This window comes from Cheilinus undulatus, linkage group 2, assembly GCF_018320785.1.
Source record: "Cheilinus undulatus linkage group 2, ASM1832078v1, whole genome shotgun sequence".
Taxonomy (NCBI): domain Eukaryota; kingdom Metazoa; phylum Chordata; class Actinopteri; order Labriformes; family Labridae; genus Cheilinus; species Cheilinus undulatus.
In genome coordinates, this window is record NC_054866.1 from 30,139,044 (window position 1) to 30,158,744 (window position 19,701).

The 19,701-nt window shown below is 38.4% G+C and overlaps 1 protein-coding gene across 1 annotated transcript in view; it reads left to right on the forward strand.

The window, feature by feature from the left end:
- The window catches only part of rsrc1 (arginine/serine-rich coiled-coil 1), a 201,786-nt gene that overhangs the window by 24,319 nt on the left and 157,766 nt on the right, over window positions 1-19,701 (forward strand). Inside the window, exon 4 of the mRNA XM_041800236.1 lies at window positions 7,872-8,105. Within this exon, the coding sequence (XP_041656170.1) occupies window positions 7,872-8,105 (234 nt within the window). The remainder of the gene's footprint in view (window positions 1-7,871; window positions 8,106-19,701) is intronic.

The following is a 19,701-nucleotide window of genomic DNA, read 5'->3' on the forward strand; positions in this document are numbered from 1 at the left end:
TGAGACGAAAAAACGCTCTTGGCTTCAGGTATTTTTGTCACCACGCTGATAGCACTCTCAGTCAAAAACAGTTGAACTTGTGTAGAGCTTGTCTATGCACTGTGAAAAAGCCAACTTGATTATGAATTATGAATTGTTGTGTGTACTTTAAAAGACTGAACTAGTTGATACAACACATTATATTGAGTTACTTAACTTATGTAAGATATACACCAAGTGAACATTAAGATTTAAGTTGAGTCATTTTCTGGGGGCTCGACTTGAGTAGTAGTTGCAGCTATTTTTGTTGAGCCAGCTGATCTATGTATTTGAATTGGAAAAACATTCTGCCAACTCGACATTTTTAGTTTTGAGAATGTCAACTGAATGGCCCCTCAACTCAAAAAAGTTGTGAAATTTGTCATTTAATGTATTTTCATTGGACTCCCATATTCGTTTTTCATTGTGTCACTTCTCCCTCACTAGCCAATCAACATCAAGCAGGGGCAGGACTTCTGATAATGATGGAGGAGAAAACAATCTGACTTGTATTTTCAGGAGTAAAGTTTTCAGGCCTATGTCAAGACAGGGTTCCTTTACGTTGTTTTCATGTTTTCTTGATGATATTCCCTTGAAAATAAAAAGCAAAATATGAAGCACACCGAGCTAAGAACAGTGTTATGCATACTACAGAAGAAAAACAGAAGTCAACTTTTTTATTCCAGCAACGATTAACTCTTGTGCGAACTGATGTTGTGAGTGCCGCCAGTGATAAAAGTGCTGTCTGTGGACACAGGCCTTAAACGTGATGTAAATATCACCCTCTAGAGCATGGGTGTTAAACTCAAGGCCCGGGGGCCAAATGTGGCCCATGGCACAGTTATACCCGGCCCGCAAGATCATATGATATTATTATTAGAACTGGCCCACTGGTATGAGGTCTCTAGATTTCCTCCAGTGTAAAAATGTAAACTTAACCTTGCTGGTTAAATTTCCTTGTTAAATCATCACCATGTGAAAAATAAAGAGAAAAATTATTGGATAAAAAGTTAGAATGTGGGAAAATAATATTAATTTGTGTTTTCGTTCATATTTTCAAATTTTGCATCTCACAAGTACAAATTAAATTTATGATTTTGGCTTTTTATTTAATATTTATAATTTTTCAATTAATGATTTTGACTTTTTATCTCATATTTTAACCTGTCAGAATGACATTTTTTAATTTTAAATCATATGTTGTCCTTTAAAACTTCAGGAAAAATAGCTTGTAGCTGCTGCTTAAGCTAATGGGGATCCAAATAAACAAACAAACAAACAAACAAACTCATGAATTGGAATTTTATCTCACAGTTTGACCTTTTAAATGTATTATTTTGGCTTTTATTTCTTATTTTTTGCCTTTTTAACTCATGATTTCTGATTTTATCTCATATTTTGACCCTAAAAACATAAATTTGGCCTTTATCTCTCATTTTGCCTTTTTAACTCATGTTTTCAGATTTTATCTCATTTTGACCTTTTAAACTCACGATTTCAAATGATATCTTATATTTTGAACTTTAAAACTCATGATTTTTAATTTGATCTCTTATTTTTGCCTTTTAAACTCATGATTTTGAATTTTATCTTTTATTTTGACCTTTAAAGCTCATGATTTTTAATTTTCATGTCAAATATTTGCCTTTTAAAAGCTTTATTTTGACTATTTATGTTGTGTTTTCACCTTTTTGACTCATAAGTTTGACTAAATTTATAATTTTGATTTTTTTTTTTATCTCAGATTTGTGTATTATCAGTACTTTTTTTCATATTTCATTGCTGGTGAAAATCTTGTTGGCTGTTTAATGTTGACCCTGTTAGGCTCTCAGCTTAGACCTAAATTCAAAATTCTTGATTGAGTTTGACACGCTTGCTCTAGAGTGAGCATGTGAGTGTCATAGCACACCATAGAGTGAATTGAGGTATTCTTACAAATACATCTCGACTCAAGCTAAATTAACACTTCCAACGGCTTACTTCTTACTGATTCTTGACACCAGTACATGTTTCCTACAGTTGAAATTGCAGTGTCTCTGCCTACTGTAATGTCATGTGCATACCCTATATATGGTAGAAAGGCCTCTGAAGTCAATAAGTAAGTCACACTTAGCTACTTATTTTTGTTGGGCCTCAAAATCATTTATTCTTTTCTTGACAGCCTTTAATTGAGCCTTCAACTCTTACAAGCCCCATACGTTGTTGCATTTACACATTTTTTAAATTGTTGTTTTAAAACCTGATTCCTGCTAAGGCATGATTTCATCTCTTAGGCCACTTTCTAACAAAGTATTTTGTTCCAATTCATTGACAGTTTATCTCACTGATCTTTCAGAAAAGCAGTGTTTCTACATTTTTCTGTCCATGATTAAAACACAACTCCACTGGTGTTGTTGCTTTTAGAGGCAGAAAACCTCAACGTTTTTATTTTTGTGACTTAAAGTGTTTTCACGTTTGCTGTTTCTAATAAACTCATTTAAAGGCTTGGCTAATTTAACAGAGTGCTTGGATTTGACTTGGAAGCACACAAGCAATTTAGCCTGAAATCAAATATGGTCAGAATAATCCTTCCCAATGTTTCAGCTTTAGAAGGATGTAAAAAGACAACTTAATCACTATTATGATAATAAGATGCAATATCTATTGCTGATCGCTGCTGCAAGATTTGATCCGGTAACAGATTTTTACACCTAAACATAACACTTTATATCTAGGTCCCTGCTAAATATAGCCTTTAGTGCATTATATATAAGAGAGCCTGTGGTCAGACAGCGGTCATTGTCGCCTGAAACATGATAGGGTTAAAGTTACTCAGCCATTAATCACTGCTGCTCCACACCGGCCTAATGGACGGGGACGCTGCTCAGGGAATCTCTGAGAACATCACTGCTGAATTCCCAGCAGACAAATACAATATGGACACAAACTTTGTTGACGGGGAAACGAAGAAACAATATGAATGTCTGAGTCTGCTGCTCCAATAGGGAGAAAGATAAGGTTAAAGAAACAGTGAGGATGATTGGTGTTTGTGTGTGTATGTGTTTCCAGTCCCCACCCTGTGTAGTATGAATAATGATTTAACCTGGGTCAGATTCCATTGGAGTCGTTCACCTGTATCTGACACTAGTGGTATCGCGTAGCCGCCATTAATGTCCAATTTTCAATGAAAACAGAAATAGAATACAGACTGATAAGGGCAACACACCATCCAGCTTCACACCCGACCACATAATTACCGCAATGGGCTGTGGTGAGGGATCATATCCCGGCGCGCGCCGGGGGGTCAGCGGCGATAAGCTTCAGCCGAGCTCCCAACATGCAGCATAATTACTCTATTGATAATTCAGCAGGAAAATGGACCCGGCCAATTGCAGAGCTCCGATTTTAATGGATTGAACGGTGAAAACGAGGAAGGAATGGTGGAAGCAGGGTGTGAGGGGGCAGTGGATGTGTGCAGGGGTGGGGGTTGAGCGTGGGGGCCACCAGCGAGGGCCTTTTATTAGAAATGAAAATATGTTTAGGCCATAGGGGGACCTATTTTCCCCAGAGATAATAAGGCCAATGAAATGTAAAGCAGGGGAAGGGCTTGGCATGGGGTCCAACTGTGACTGTTTATCTGTGTGTGTCCTGCATTAGCCCATTTATCCCCGGCCTCAAATTAGCTAATCATTCTCCAAGGGGAAGGACTTGGTCAGGAAATTGACATTTAGCAGCATAGGCTCACTCTATTAACTACAGTAAATTTAATTTGCTGCACACCCCAGAAGTGGGCTGTTTTCTTTGCCATCAGAGGGAGAGAAAGCACACAGAGAGATTGTGTTTATTGCATCTGCTGCTTCTGGCCACAATTTGCTTGGCTGTAAATATAAGACTAAAGCTTGGAACAGCACGAGTCTGTTGTATTTCCCCCTCATGTACTGCTGATTACAAACATACGCAGGCATTGTCGACACATAGATTCACTCATTCCAAGGTCTGTTTGAGCCATTGATGGATTATCTCGCCTGGAAGACTCCAAACCCCCCTAAAATGCCAATGTTTTTTCCTTTTTTTAGATGCCTGTGATTCTCTGACTAGCTTAGTCTCAGCTCCGCTGCATCAGATATGCTAAAACAAATGTCCTGTGACTGATGACTGCTTTCACCTCTGCTTGCAGGTGTAATATTTATTTGTTATGTTCACCTCGGGGTGTTGGCTTTATCATCTGTCCTGTGTTGTACTAATTAAACTGTGGGAAATATCATGTAAGTTGGACTCAGGACCTGCTTAAAGAACTGCAGCATTAATGTCGATCCAGCTGAAATTATTAAGAGGATTCTATAAAATGTTTGACAAAAAAATTATCTGATACTTTTGTGATAATCAGTATCAACTTATGATGAAATGACGAACACACTTTTGTTTAGGCTAAAGAGAAAATTTAAGATCAAAACTTTTTTTTTAACTTTATTTTTAAGTACAGAGTTTTAAATTTTTTACAGAACACAACATATAAACCAGACTTTACAGGACCTTCAGGTCACCAAGGGAGATAAAGTATGGTCTATCAAAGACAAACAAACAGTAATATTGTTCTGTGTAGCATAGGGTTACAGCAATCCATCCTCTTAAGCCTTTCCTTGTTATTGATTTCTTGCTGGCTATCAGTAGTATTTTCAGAAGGTACTTGTCCTGGGGATAAGATCAAAACTTAAATCATTCGAAAATGTTTTCATATCATACAAGATAGGAATGTTACTATAAAACACATTACAATTAAAAGTCTACACAAGTATGGACAAATCAAATACATTTCTTGAAATGAATATATTTGCAGACTCTTTTTGATAGACATGAAACTTTTTTTCAAGAAAATCAAATTCAGAGAATCATCCTTATTCATAAATTGACTTCACTATTTGTACATTTTGAAAATGGAATTAATTTTTTTTTCATTAATATTGTGAACCCATTATCATGAGACATATTCAATTGTGAGGTGAAGTAATCTTATGTCCTTATGCAATCATTTTATTCATTGAACGGGCAGGATGGTTTCTGTCTATATTTCATATCTTAAAACCTTAAAAAAGATGATTTGTTTGCAAATAAAAAACAATTAAATAAAATCCAAAATAGGGTGCTTTTAGGAAAGCTCTACTGGGCACGTTTCACTAACTGAAGACATTTTCTGTATTAAAGAAAAATAACATTTTTCTTTACTTATACTTCTCTCCTTTCTAATACTTGCTTCGTTCCTACCTTCCTTCCTTCCTTCCTGGATTATTTCCTTGCTTATACTTCCTGTCATCTTTCCTTCTTCACTTATATCCTTCCTTATGCTTCCTTCCTTCCCTCCTTATTTCCTTTCTTCCTGCTTTCCTGACTTACTTACTGACTTGCCTCCTTCTTTTCTTACTACTTTACTTACTTTAACTAACTTCCTTTCCTTCTTCTCTTCTTTCTTACTCACATCCTTACTTATATCTTTACTTACTTACTCACTCCATTCCTTCCTTCCTTCCATCCTTACTAACTTCCTTACGTAATTACTTACCATAGATAGCAGGTGTAACGATTCGATGTATACATCGATTGGTTGATTAATTATCCAATCAGACTGATAGAAAATCAAAACATTGATGTACACTGTCACCTTTAAGCAACATTTGTATTTGGAGATTCCTCCTGCATGCCTGTTGACAATTTCCGCCCTTCCTGCATGTCCTCAACAAGCTGCCACTAATGGCAGTTAGCAGCACAGATGTGGAGGATATCCATTCTCCTCTCAGCTGTGTGGACACATTTTGGACAGAGACTACTCTGGGGCAGGCCTGCTGTCTTTTTGTCAACTACATCTGCATTTTTTTAATCTGTATACAAATTGCTTTATGAAAGCGCTTACAGATAAAAAACACTCTCCCCTTGTCATGACTGAAGTAGTGATGTCTGATACAGGCTCAGCAGCTAGACAGAGAGAGAAAAAAAGAGTATAAAAAAAGAATAAAATCTAAACCACACATCTTCATTTTCATGTCATTAAATTTCCGAAAGAGATGGTATTAAATACATGCATGTTTACACATAAAGGCATGAATGCATATGTTTCCCCTTTTCCATGCTTACCTTTGAAACACCATGTTTATTAATAACAAAAACACCTTAAGCTGTCCCTGCTATTGTGTATTTTAACTTGAAAAGTATTGGATGGGAACATGAAATATAAACTGAGCTGTGGCAGATTTTTAGACTAGATGCATAATTTGATGGTCATTATCTGATGGTGTTGACAGAGCTAACCAATGACAATGTTTATTCACTTAGGTGGCACTGTAACGGAGCTTCACTGTGTTTTTTTTTTAAGATATTTTCCCTCTCCAAGGCCTTGAACTAGTGCAGCAACTCTCCAGTGATGACGATCACCCTGGCCTAATTGATTGCAACAGTTGTCAGAGTGTTGTCTGTTAGGATGGCGACAGGCGTCTGAAGAAAAGATTAGTTTTCTGCTGGGGGAGAGACAGCTCTGGATGTCCCAAACTGCAAACTAATAAAGAGGGGAAAGCAATAAAGCTCGTGGACAGCAGGTTTGACTGTTTTTATAGACAAATCAATAAAATGATAGATGATGGAAAATAACGGCATCTCAGCTGCCAATTTCTACTGGGGCTGCAAATCGCCGTCTGTCCCTCACACACAAACACACATGTACACTGAGACAGGATGCAGACGCACACAGGAAAACACACAGGAGTAGGGTATGTTTACAGGTTTTGTCTTCATTAATAAGGCATGTTCATTGACACATAAATGACTAGTCATGTTTTGGTTGCTTGTGCCTGACTGTGTGAGGCAGGAGTTACATTTTGAACTCTCTTTGTTGATGTTTGACTGTGTGTGTGTGTGTGGGTGTGGGTGTGTGTGTGTGTGTTTATGTTCGTGTGTCATAACTAACAGAGTAAATCTCCCGCTGTAAATCTTTTTGAGACCAGAGGGCCATTGTCAGGATCAATACAGGTGACAGGCCCTCCTCTGAGCCCGCCTCTAATTGGCTCCATTTCTACACTCTCAGAGTGTGTGAGTGTGTTTGTCACTGTGTGTATGATATATAATTGTATTATTTGGTCCATCTATCGAAGCATGAATCGATCCACTCCAGGAATGTTTTTATTCTAGTGAGTTTTGCTCTACAGATGTGTCTGACACATTGTAAATCTTTTTACATGTAAAGTCAACATCTTTATGTTAGTGCAACAAATTTTAAAGGGTCTAATTTTGCTTGTAGTTGTCAGTGATTTGTTGTTTTGAAGTTCTCTTTGCAAGGTAGAAAAAGAGAAATTTGTCATGCATGTAGCCTTCTAAAGCAGATAGATTGGCAAGATCCCAAGTCCGTCATCAGCCATCTTGCAACCTTCAATTTGAAACGACTGCCAGGTCTGAAAATGGACCAATGGACCTGGCCAAACAGCATCATCTGAGGAGAATGGGTTGGGTTGTGCTGTACTGCTACTGATGTATTGTTTAGCTTAGATGCACTGGAACTGATTTCTTTATTACAGAACAAGGGGCCGCGCAAAAAGCTGCTCATAATGTGTGACCTCATATGATGACCCCCAATAATAGACGTATTTTTATATATATATATATATATATATATATATATATATATATATATATATATATATGTATACATTCTCAGGTTTCTATTAAATTTCATCAGTTTGCAGGCTAGGTTTCTTGCATTTTTATTATTCCTCTCCAAGGCAGCTGTCTTGAAAAATATGGGGTTTCAAAAAGTATCCAAGTATCATTATTCTAGCAACATTTATTTCATTCCCATCATTTTTTTAAACAGTATTGTTTACTGTGTCTACCAGGTCTCATTCTCGCCACCGTCGCTCTCGCAGTCGGAGTGGCAGCCGAAGCCGGCGAGGGACCCACAGCCGCAAACGGAGCAGCAGCCGCAGTCGCCGGAGGAGCCGGAGCCACAGCAGAGAGCGGGACCGGGGCCACCGCAAGGGCCGCGACCGGGAGAAGGATAGAGAAAAAGAGAGGGACAGAGGACGAGATAGAGACAAGGACAAGAGCAAAGACAAGGCGGACAAAAAGGGGTGAGTGATGAATGACCTTTTACATGTATGTTTGCATGTACATAAAGGCACAAACATGACAAACATGAGTTTTCCACTGGGTACAGAGTATTTGGTTTATATAAAACAGACTTAGGTATGGAGCTCAGCCTCAGCTCCTCCATCCATCCATCAAGTCTTCCTTCCATCCATCAGTCCACCATTCCCTTTCTCCCTCTATTTCCCCTTGCAATCAAGCACTCGACTACACTGGCCTTGTAATACGATATAATTCCCTCTGGGAAGCCATAAATACACAAGAGTAGATGATAGGTAGGAGTATTGGTCCAGTTTTCACAGAATGTTTTGGTCACCAGATGATGTCTGATGGCTTTAACTCCACTCTTCACCCTCTGGGTGCAGCTGCAATAAGCACAGAAACATAACCACATCTTATGCATCTCTAATGTCTTTGCTGCTCCAACCAACAGAAAATATTGGCAGATAACATTTTTACATCAATGCCTATGTCTTTGGAAGGCTGTGATAAACATGAAAAACAGGGTTAGAGGCAAGAGATGTTTCAAAAGTGGTGCCAAACTACCTTTGAGGCCTCACCAGAATAGCACCCTCAACCTCTCAACCTGTCTAGTGTGTTCATAATGATCAAAGGTCTATGTACCCAGGTATTGTCTTTTTGAATAGCTCATACTCTATGTACATTTTAGACTAGGAATACTACAAGTGCTGCTGATAAGTGGTTGTGCTGCATAGCAGTTTGAGCAGGGACTATTATTCGCTGATGTGAGTAAAAATCAAGACACAATTAGGAGAAAAATTCAGTTGTCTGAAATTCATTGGTTACATCATCGTGCACATTTTTATGATGTGGCGGTTTTTCAGGGCTGAGTTGCTTAGGGTTGGGTCATCTCACATCCTTACCATCTGTGCTGAGAGTTATGTATGCAAAACAGTGACCAAAGAACAGCAGATAAACAAAATATAACATTTTCAGGGCAGCCAGAATAAATAACACCATACCATCCTATAACTTTGAACCACTCAGCGTATTTCACCCTCAGCATCCTAAAGAAGATTTTAACACCCTGCTTCAGAGTCCTAATTGCTATTACAAAGCCGAGAGAAGACTTATGTAGACGTTAAATGTCTGTCTTTTAAAAATCATCTTTGACATTCTGGTTGACTGTCCAAATCTACAACCACACTGTGATTTCTCTCTTTCAATCTAACACCTTCTCTTCTCCTATCATTAAGCAGAGGAGCGAACTCTTACATAAGTACTATTCGCACAGGAGTAGTATTACCTGTGGACCTCTGATAATTTATGAATTACCCCCTGACTTCAGTGTTTGATGTAATGCATATGCACGGGATAAGTGAGGTCTGTAATGGGCCAGAATTTACTGGGGCAAAACATAAATGTGTTGCATGGCTGCAGCAATGAAAATGTGCAGCAGATTTTATTTCTAAAGTTCATACAGAAAAATGCAATGTTGTGCACATTGTGTTCTGCGGGGGTCATTTCCTTCATCTGCCATACTGTTAACTAGAGTTTTCAATAAACAAAACGTGCTTAAGTGTTTTTTCCTCTCTTTATTTATATGTATATTGAAATATCTCCTCTAACTCTCCCATTACACATCAAGTGTTTCATAAGAATAACAGCCGCAGACTTTAATTGTGAAGAGCTTGACGGAAGTAGTGTATTTATCATTGATTTAGCTTAGTTTTGTCTGCTGTACTGGCGCGTTAATGCAGCTTGTTTAATCAGTGGATTTATTGCTTCCAGAAGAGAAACAATTACGTTTAATTTCTCAGGTAAAAAAAGCCTTATAGTCTGGGTTTTGCCTTGTATTTTAGCTTTAAAAAAATTGAAATTTAACAGTCGAGTGCATGGATTTAGAGGGTGTTTTATAATCATAAACTTGTGTTTTTACTGCATGCAGAACCATATGTATTTGGAAATTAATTGAGCTGCTAATTTGTTTAAGTACTTTGCACTAAACTTGACAGAAAAAAACTTTCTACTTTATAGCTTTATGTATGCTTTTTTTTATTGTAATTGTAAAATGTAGATTACAAGCAATGGCATGATGGCTATATAGGATTTTAGACTGATTGGGATTAATTAGATGTTTAGTTGGTACAAAAGTCTAAATCGTTGATGATTTATCGCTGTAAAGATGTTCTAAAGATAAATATGGAGTGGCTTTCTAATCAACTTTAAATTTGTCCATCTGTAAAACTCACTGCACTTAAATTGTTTCAGGAAGTTTGCTGGTCTTGCATCTGATCAAGTCAAGCTGATGCTAATGAATGAATCTGACAGTAAATCTTAAATGAATCTTTTTTTAGAGACTCATTTGTCTTAAGTAAATATTCTGCTGAGGTATAAAAAACATGAATGGGTAGAGAAAGGGTTAAGAATTTGCATATTATTCAAATGGTGGTTTCTAGACTTACACAATTTGTAAACGTTAGTAGTCTCTCAAGTAAGGATTTAAAACTTTTGTTTACTTTCTAGTCAAGAAAATTGGACAGATGTGGTGATAAAGGAAGGACTTTAGTGAACAAATTATATTCAGCATCAGTTATTTCATCCAAAGTGAGGATTTATTGGTCATCAATGAAGACCTTAGGGCTCAGTATTCCTCAGTGTGAGTAATACACAGAGATGTGCTCTAAAGGAAAAGCGCTCCGTTTATTTGCAGCTATTACATATTGCCTTTCTTAGATTGGTATCAGTAAAACAAATAAAGCTAACAGTGAAATGTAAGGCCAGCAGACTATATCTATTTTCTTATTAAGGCTTCAATATCCTTCAGCATTGATAGGAATCTTTTCCTTTATCTCTGACCCCGCTTTAGCTTGTCTCTGTGCACATTTGTGCATGTGCTGATATGCTTTGTAAGTTCATTGGTGTCTGTGTGTGTATGTGTTGTGCATTTCCACCTGTGGCAGTCTTAATATATTTCAAACTGTCTATCCTTACATCTTGACGTCAAATTTATTTAACTTGTGGAGGTATGATGTTGGAATAATTGTGTTTAAAGCATGGGATGCTGACCAGCCATCATACCATGTGATAGACATTTACAATGTCATTAGTTTCAAAATACTGAAGTTTTGAACAGAATCTTTGTTCATAAACTCAACTCATTTGGATTTGTCAACAGTTTTTAAACATCTGTCCTAAAAGTAAAAGAAAGAAACTTCATGTGTAAAGAGTGCACTTATTTCAGTTGTAGTCCTTTAACAAAAAGTATTAAAATGTAATTATGAAATGTTGCATTGGAAATTAACATTATGACTCACCTATCAAGGAACTTACATATGAAAAAATCATAAGTCAAGCTTAATTTTACTGCTCCAATGTCCAACTTGACATGATAAAGTCAAAACTTGTCAAAAAAGGTATAAATTTTAATACATTAATCATTTTTAGTTTTTTTTTTTGTTTTGTTTTTTTTTAGTTTTGTTTTTGGGCATTTTTGTGCCTTTATTTGATGGAGGAGGACAGTAGATAGAGTCGGAAACAGGGATGAGAGCAGGGGATAGACATGCAGCAAAGGGCCCCATGCCGGACCCGAACCTGGGCCGTCCGCGTACATGGGGCGCACATTAACCCCTCGACTACCTGCGCCCCCATTTTTAGTTTTTAAGCTTAAATACAATAAACAATTTAAAGCTGCTGTGAGTTTTTAACACGCTATGAAACTCATTAAAATCAACTCCAGGCCTCAGTTTGAGGCGTTAACAGTAGCTTTTCTTTATAATAACTTTGGCAGAGCATTCCTGTAGAGGGACAGATTCAACTGTTAAAAGATGAGATTTCATTGTCACAAAACACTACTTACACATAAACAGGTCATTTTCAGAAAGCAGGAAGACTGGAAGTATTGTCCACAGGAGTCACCATGAGTATAACAGTCCAAATTTGTTACTGGAGACTTTTGTAAATTGGAAGTCATTTTTAACTCATTAGATGCTTGAACATTCACTTCTCCTAAAATTCGCTATTAGAGTTGAGACAAGGGTCACATTGAGTTTGTGTGTGTCAAAGTAAAAACAACAAAGCACAAAGCAGAGGACATAAAGCAGCTAAAAACTAATTGGATGGCTATTTTTGACCAATATTTTTCTGCTGGTGTGAAAGATAGTCTTTCAAGTTTAACCAGCTGCTTTGGAAGCTAGGCATGTTGTTCAACTTAACTTCTGTAGAAGGCTACGAGCTTCCACTCTTCTCTTTTCCACTTCTTTTTTGACAGCATATTGTGGCTGTCATCAGCAACTCACTGGAGCTAACACTAGCTGCTGCTTTTTTTTATGAATTTTTACAACTTGTCAAGAACCTGACCAGACTTTCAATACTGACGAAGGCTCGACAATTAAGAAAATAATATATCACACATAAACCACATACGCACCTCATACAGAACAAAACATGACAGATCAGAGACAGGATACAGCACGCAGGTTTTAGAAGAGTTTCATGGGCTCTTTGTATCCAAGAACACTTTCATGATCCACTGAAAAGAGCTCTGAGACCCAGTTTTGGGTCCTGACCCAACAGTTGATGATCAATGCTCTCGATTTTGACGTTCATTTGTTTTTGACACATTTTAGTAGGGGAGAGAAGAGTTGTTTATCTCACGAGACAAAATGAGACAAGATTTTGCTCTGTTTTTTAACTTTGAGAACATGATATATGACTAGAACTGTTTTCTTTCATTCATTTGAAATACAAAACATGCAAAGATTGCAGGTCCATTTTGAAAAGTCATAACTATTAATCCTCTTGCACTGAATATCACTGCAGATATACAGTATACTTTCGTTCATACATTGTCTTGTCATGAGTCAAACATGCATTTAACAGCACTTCATATCAATATACATACATGTTAATAGTGTAAAATCCTCATTATCTCAGTTCTTATTGCTACAATTCCAGTGAAAACAAAGCTAATAGAAACAGTTTGATTAGCGTGAACTATCTTTATATTTAAAATATTTGTAAAATGTGAGTAAGATAGACTGAAGTTTAAAAAGGTGAATCAGTTAAATTAGAAATAGTTTAATCTTCTATCAGAGAAAACAGGGGTCATTATGCAGACTATAAATTTCGTGAGATATTTTTCACCTCAATGGGAAATCTTGCGACGTTTTAGTCTTGTGAGATCTTGTCACCTCTCTACATTACAGTTGTTTTCACTCTTTATAGTTAGAATCTAGCCTAAGTAGACAAAAACTCAAACACATTTTAGCCCAGTTTTATTTTAGATAACATTTTAGTATTAGCTTTTAGTCAAAACATTCACTCTCTATGAGCTAGTTTAATAAGCCAGAATATCACATTAATATGATTATAGAACACTCATTTTAATGCACTGTTAAGACTCCAGTTAGTTAAACTGATGGACGTATGATTCCCTGAATGAAGAACTATTATGTGTGTTGTAGTACTGTCACAGCAGTAATGAGATCATTATTTTTTATTGATATTGATACTCATGTTAATACTACTTAATGATCAAAGTCTTTATTGATTATGTCATTATCATTTAGAAGGAAGATGAGACAACAATTTGCTTGATCAGCATTCATTTAACTGTTTTATATTGCTGGGGAAACAAGCCCATCTCTTCTACAAACAACTGAATGTATCAGTTTCTCACCAAAACCTGAGTTTTGTTTTCTTGAAGTTACATTTGAACACATCATGATAACGTTTTATATACCCTCACAGATGAATATTTTACTGAGCCAGACTTGTGGCCTCTGTTAGCTAGCTAATCAAGTTTTATCCTGCAGTTTTTTTTGACAGATTTCAATATTGGATTAATATTTTTAACTAACAGCTCTTAATCTGAAGTTCTAATGGGTTCACCAAAGCTGCTTTTAGTGTGATGATAAAGAGTACTGTCCTACAGCTGCAGCCAGTATTATTAGATTGATTAGATTAGATTATTAGATGCTACGGGCAGCATGCAGAACTGAATTTTTTCATCCTGCATTTAGATTTGATGTAAATATTACCCCAAGCTTCCATAGAGGAGCTGAAGACTCAGCCTAACTTGCATATGTTCTCTCTCTGTCACAGTCCGCTGCAGTTTTTATCATCCAAGATCTATTTTTAACTAAGCATAGTCTGGTTTTCCTCTTGGAAAAAATGCCAAATTTTAGTTAACAAAATTAACACTATATATAAAAAGACATAATACTTCAGTTATTTGCATTCAAATTGGAAATAATGAAAGTTAATGTGTAAAGAAATTTCTTTTCCACTGTATCTTGACGTTCATTCATTAACGATTAAATAGGTGGTTTTACCTGTCAGGATAAAAATATTATCATTGTCCACAGCTGCCTGACATGGGTGTTCCTGTCATTCCCCACATGTTCCCACTGTAACTCAGCTCCCTAACAAGTCGTCTTTTAGTAGAAGAAAGACTACAGCAGTGACACGTTTCAGAAATATGTAAAACACGACTTTCTACAGTATATCCTGTTTATGACAAGCCACTTTTCCCTCCCCTGTCTCTTCCATTCTTCTTCTTCTTCTCTTAATGGTGACGGGGGTCGGGTCTTTATGTAAGCCCCCTGATCCTAACCCCTTACACAAAAACATGCACACAGACACACTGTAACACTCCAACCTCATTTACATCCAGGTTCCTCCTTGGGTGGTGGTTAAGGAGTGAAGCGGTGTGATGTTGATGGCAGGGCGGGGTGGAGAAGAGGCTCAGGAGCTTATAGTGTCTGTCAGGATGAAAGAGGGGCCCCTCAGAGCGGCACCCTGACACTGACTCTCTGTGAGCATGTGTATGCGTGTGTGTGGTGTTGTCGTCATTAAACATTTAACACTCCTCTAGTATGACAGCAGGCAACTTGGTGCTCCAGCGGCATGTTTTCATGCAAAATTTATTGAAAACGACTAGCTGTTGTTAGGAGATCTTGTTGCCTTTCACTGGTGGCAAAGGGTAAGTGGGTGATTGTGGGGTTTGCATGTTTACTCAGACTAGTGTACAAGGTCAGGAGGTCAGCTTTGCTCTGTGTAATCCTCCAGCTTCCTATTAGAGAGGACATTGGAGCTTTATTTAACAATTAAATCTGCATTTAAACAGATTGTTTGTTTGTTTTTTTTGTCTTCTTTGTTGGTCTCTTAACAAAGATCTCCTGCATGTGTTCTGTTGTTTACTCAGCATTAAGTGGAATTTAGCAGTTGCTTCAAACCTGTGAATTATTTCCCTTGTATCTCCTCTAGCCCACAAGATGTGTAGCACTTTTATGAACACGTTTTTTTTAGACTGTTTTCTTACAGATCTGGATGAAGTTTTGATATTTGATTACACAATGTATGCCATAGGAGGTGTCATCTTAAGATTTTCTATTTTGTTTAGTTTATTTAAATGGTGAAACATTTTGATTGAAAATAGTCGGACTCTTTTCTCAGCTATCCATTTATGGATAAAATGTAGGTGATCTCAGTTCCTGAATGGCATTGATCATTTTAACAATACCTCCTTAAGAATGGTTGAACAACAGTGGTCAAGACATACGGTTACGTACCGTGACTCAGCTATGGAAGTAAATGTTGCTGTGGAAAAGTAAATAATTATCAAGTCAAAACCCAGTGAGGAGATGGTGGAAGTGTGTAGAATGCCAGTCTGCTCCCATTGAGGTGTCTACATGCATCATGCTAGTGTGTAAGACTGACTTTGACATGTCTAGTATGATTTCAGTCAAACATATCGCTACCATTTTTTGAGGGGGCCTTTAATTTGATAGGCTGGCTGAAGAGAGACAGAGAAGTATGGTTGAGAGGGCAAAGGTATGCAGCAACTAGTGCTGGGATCAGATCCTCTAACCTTTGTGTATAAAGTAGGTTCTGCTTCACCAACTGAGCTCAACCTTTGCCCCAGTCAGGCATATTTAAATGCATTTTAAAAAGCCAGTTTTAGACTTAATAATTTAACTTTTCTAACTGCATCTAAATATACTGACTGATTTATTAAACAAGTATTAAAATATAAACAAATACTTTGATTTGTTTGGTCAGGACATGATCATGTATTTGTTTTCTACAAAGTAAATGCCACATGCAGATGAAAAAACTATTTAATGCACGTGTTTACAGGTGCACATTTTGCACATATGCAGATAATTGACTGAAGTATAATTTAAATGCACCCAGTTTCCACCTGTCATTAATGAGCTGAAATGTTTGCTGTCCAGTTAACGGATGGCTTTTCTACTGAAAAGGTGACAGATTTTTAAGATTTTTATTTTTAAATTATATGTATAAATTTAAATCCCCCGAATCTTAACTCTTTCCATTTCTGTAACTTCCACAAACTCAACTTCTCTGTCATAAAACATGTCCGCTTTCACCAGAAGTCCACAGCCTTCTTTGTAACTGCCAACCAACGCAGTGAGGACGTCTGCTGGCTGCCTTCCTTCACATCCTCAATCAGAATCAAAGAGGTCTGTCCAATTAGGCTGAACTCCTTGTCAGTGCCGGGTCACAGGAAGAGCGTCGGTCCGTGCGACTCAATTTCATGTCATTTGAGTGAGAAATGGGCAGAGGCTGGGCAGCGGAGACACAGAGGGCAGCGCAGAGACCTCTCGTGGCAGCTGAGAGCCGTCTTTTCCCTGCGCATGTAAAACTGGAGTGTATTTAATGAGCTTAGGGTTAAAGAAATGAAATGACTGCCTTCCTTTCATTAAACCCTCCTCTGATGTCTTTGTCTAAAGAATCATTTAGGACTTTTTCTCTGTTGGTTAGTGGCAGCACTTCAACATTGAAAAGCTTATTTTATAAGGGTGGAGTTTCTTTTTTTCACATCTGTTTAAAGCATGTTCTCCTCATGTTTTTGTTCAGAGCCCAATCCCCGCCCAGTGCGATCTCTCTCTGTGAATGTGATTGTTTAGTAATTCCCCTCATTACCGTGTTTTCCCCTGACTCTCTAAACAGAACCCTGCCTCGCCACAGGGGGCCTCGACAGGACCCGCAGGCCGCAGTTTGGCTAGCTTTGCACCATCGCTCAGCCTTAACCTCTGGAAGCCTACGGGCTGTGAGGCAGAGAGAAAATAAAACAAGACCCCAGACACAAGCGCGCACACAATTGCGCTCGCTGCTGTTGATTTTCTCTCCCTCCACGCTGCACTCTGAGGAAATGATTGTCTGCTTCTTCGCTGCTGTTGAACATCTATCAGCTCATTAGTGTTGGTAATACACAGAGAAAGTAAGTGTGTTAGCGTGTGTGTTTGCGCGTATGTAGCCCCTGCCTGCGGCGTCCTCTCTGCCTGCTGGGAGTGTGAGCATGGGTGGTGTGAATGGGACCACTGGCTGCTGCTGCTGCTGTGATTGTGTTTGTGTCTGTGCTTTCTGCACTCTTGCAGGACTCTAGGCTGTGTCTGGCTCTGGGAGCGGGTCTGGGGAGGTAAGAGAGACTTCAAACACCATCCTCAGAAGGTTAGGATACACTCACATTGACTTAAATCAATGAGCTGTAAGTGTGTGTATTATTTGTGTGTGCGTCAAGGGGGGAGGCCGAGTGGCCAGGAGCGAGAGGAGACATGGGTGAAGCTGGAGAGGAGTCAGTGTGAAAGTGTTTTGTTTGGGTGGGGGGTTGGGTGGGTGAAATAGGAGTGATGCCTACATGCCAAGGGTGGACAGCACATGCAAGCACACACACAGGCCCCAGCAGACCCACACACGCACACGCAGAGTGGTGCAGCTGTAGTGTTTCTTGGCCCATGGCTGTATGTAGTCATTAGCTGCTTTTTTCCACACAGATAATGAGCGTAGATTGGATAGAAAACAGCCTGGCAGGATAAACTCCTTCTTCACTACATGGACACTTATTTACACACACACACACACAGACACACACACTAGACAGTTGTGTGGCATGTGAAGGTCTTCAAGTGATGCAGGACAAACCTGCCTCCCTTATGACCTTTATGGCTTCCTTTTCTGCTTCTCAAAATATGAGAGTACTGTAGCCAGTGACTTATGATAGGATTCCAAAAACACTGTGGAGCAAATTGCTCACTCAGTCTGAGCAATTCCACTGCACAAGCTCCGTCTCACTCTGTCTCTGGCGTGTCCCAGAAGCGCCACTCCATTACGCTCCACTCGAGATATGTGCCAGGTCTATTTTCAGTGGCTGCACTGCCAAATGCATCAATTCACATAGAGCAGGTCAGTCCAAACAGCTGGGAAAACGTGTAAAGCATCTGGTCAGCTAAGACTGTGTGTCCATACATGGCTATTTTTCCACTGGCAGCACTCAGGACCTCATTTCCAGAGTGCTTTTTGCCAGCGCTTATTGTCACAATGTTACATAAAATAAATCCCGCTTTCCTTGGAAGAATCTCTGACTTTGTTTTAAGATAACTCTATGTGCTTCATATTTCTGTATTTCAAGGAAATATCAGACAGAAGACACTGACAATGTAAAGGAATCCTGTCCTGACACAGCTGCAGTCCTGAAAACTACCTTCAACAAAAGTCAGATTGGTTTCTCATCAGAATTCCCACCCCTTCTTGATTTTGATTGGCAAGTGAGGGAGAAGTGACATGGACAAGCCCAGCTCCGTTCCAAAAGTTGAACAGTTTTCAACTGAGAGTGCTTTGAGTGGGGCGACAAAAACAGCTGACACTGAGGGTGCTTCTCCGCCCAGGGCTCTGAGCACTCAGAACGCTGGACTGCAAAAATAAGCACTGCCAGTGATAAAAAAGACACAGACCCTAACTCCTGATAGTAAATCATCACTATATCATCATAACATCCCATGAATGATTCTAAAAGAATTACATTACATTTCTTAGAAAAAAATGATTATTTATGCTTGCTTGAGCTGCACTTTTTCAACTAGATCCTTGTAAAATATTCATATGAAATCTGGATGGCCTAGTTGAGACAGCAGCAGGTAAAAGTAAGAAAAGTTTACTGGGGGGGTTAAGATAATGCGAGCCTTTTGTGTGTTCTGTTCGTCAGTTTGTCCTTCACTGCTCTTTTGTTGATGCAGTAAACTTGTCAAACTACACGTAGCATTGACAGAAAGATTACCATCATAGCATCAGACTTGTTTTTAATCCCTTACGTCATGTTCAGGGGCAGCCTATGTGAAATTATTTTTAAATTTCTGGTATATATATTTGGAATTAATTTTTTAATTTTCTTTTTTTTTGCTTGAGAGCTTTTTATAGAGTCATCAACAGTAATTTTACTTGATTATTGAAAGTCTCATCTTTTTTTCTTTTTTTTTAAAGAGTTATTTTCGGGCCTTTTCGTGACTTTACTAGATAGAGGAGGACGGTGGACGGACTCGGAAACAGGGAAGAGAGCGGGGAGAGACGTGGGAAATGGTGCCACAGGATTCGAACTGCCCGCGTACATGGTGCGCGCCTTTACCACTCGACTACTGGCGCGCCCTGAAAGTCTCATAATTAAGGTAGAGTGATGACAAGGCTTACAGGAAGAGCAGTGATGATCTGAGAGTTGGAAAAGTAAACCAACAGGTAACTTGTATTAATTAGATTTAAGGTACACTATATGCACAAAAGTGTTTTCCCACAACCAGTTATTGAATTCAGGTGTTGCCA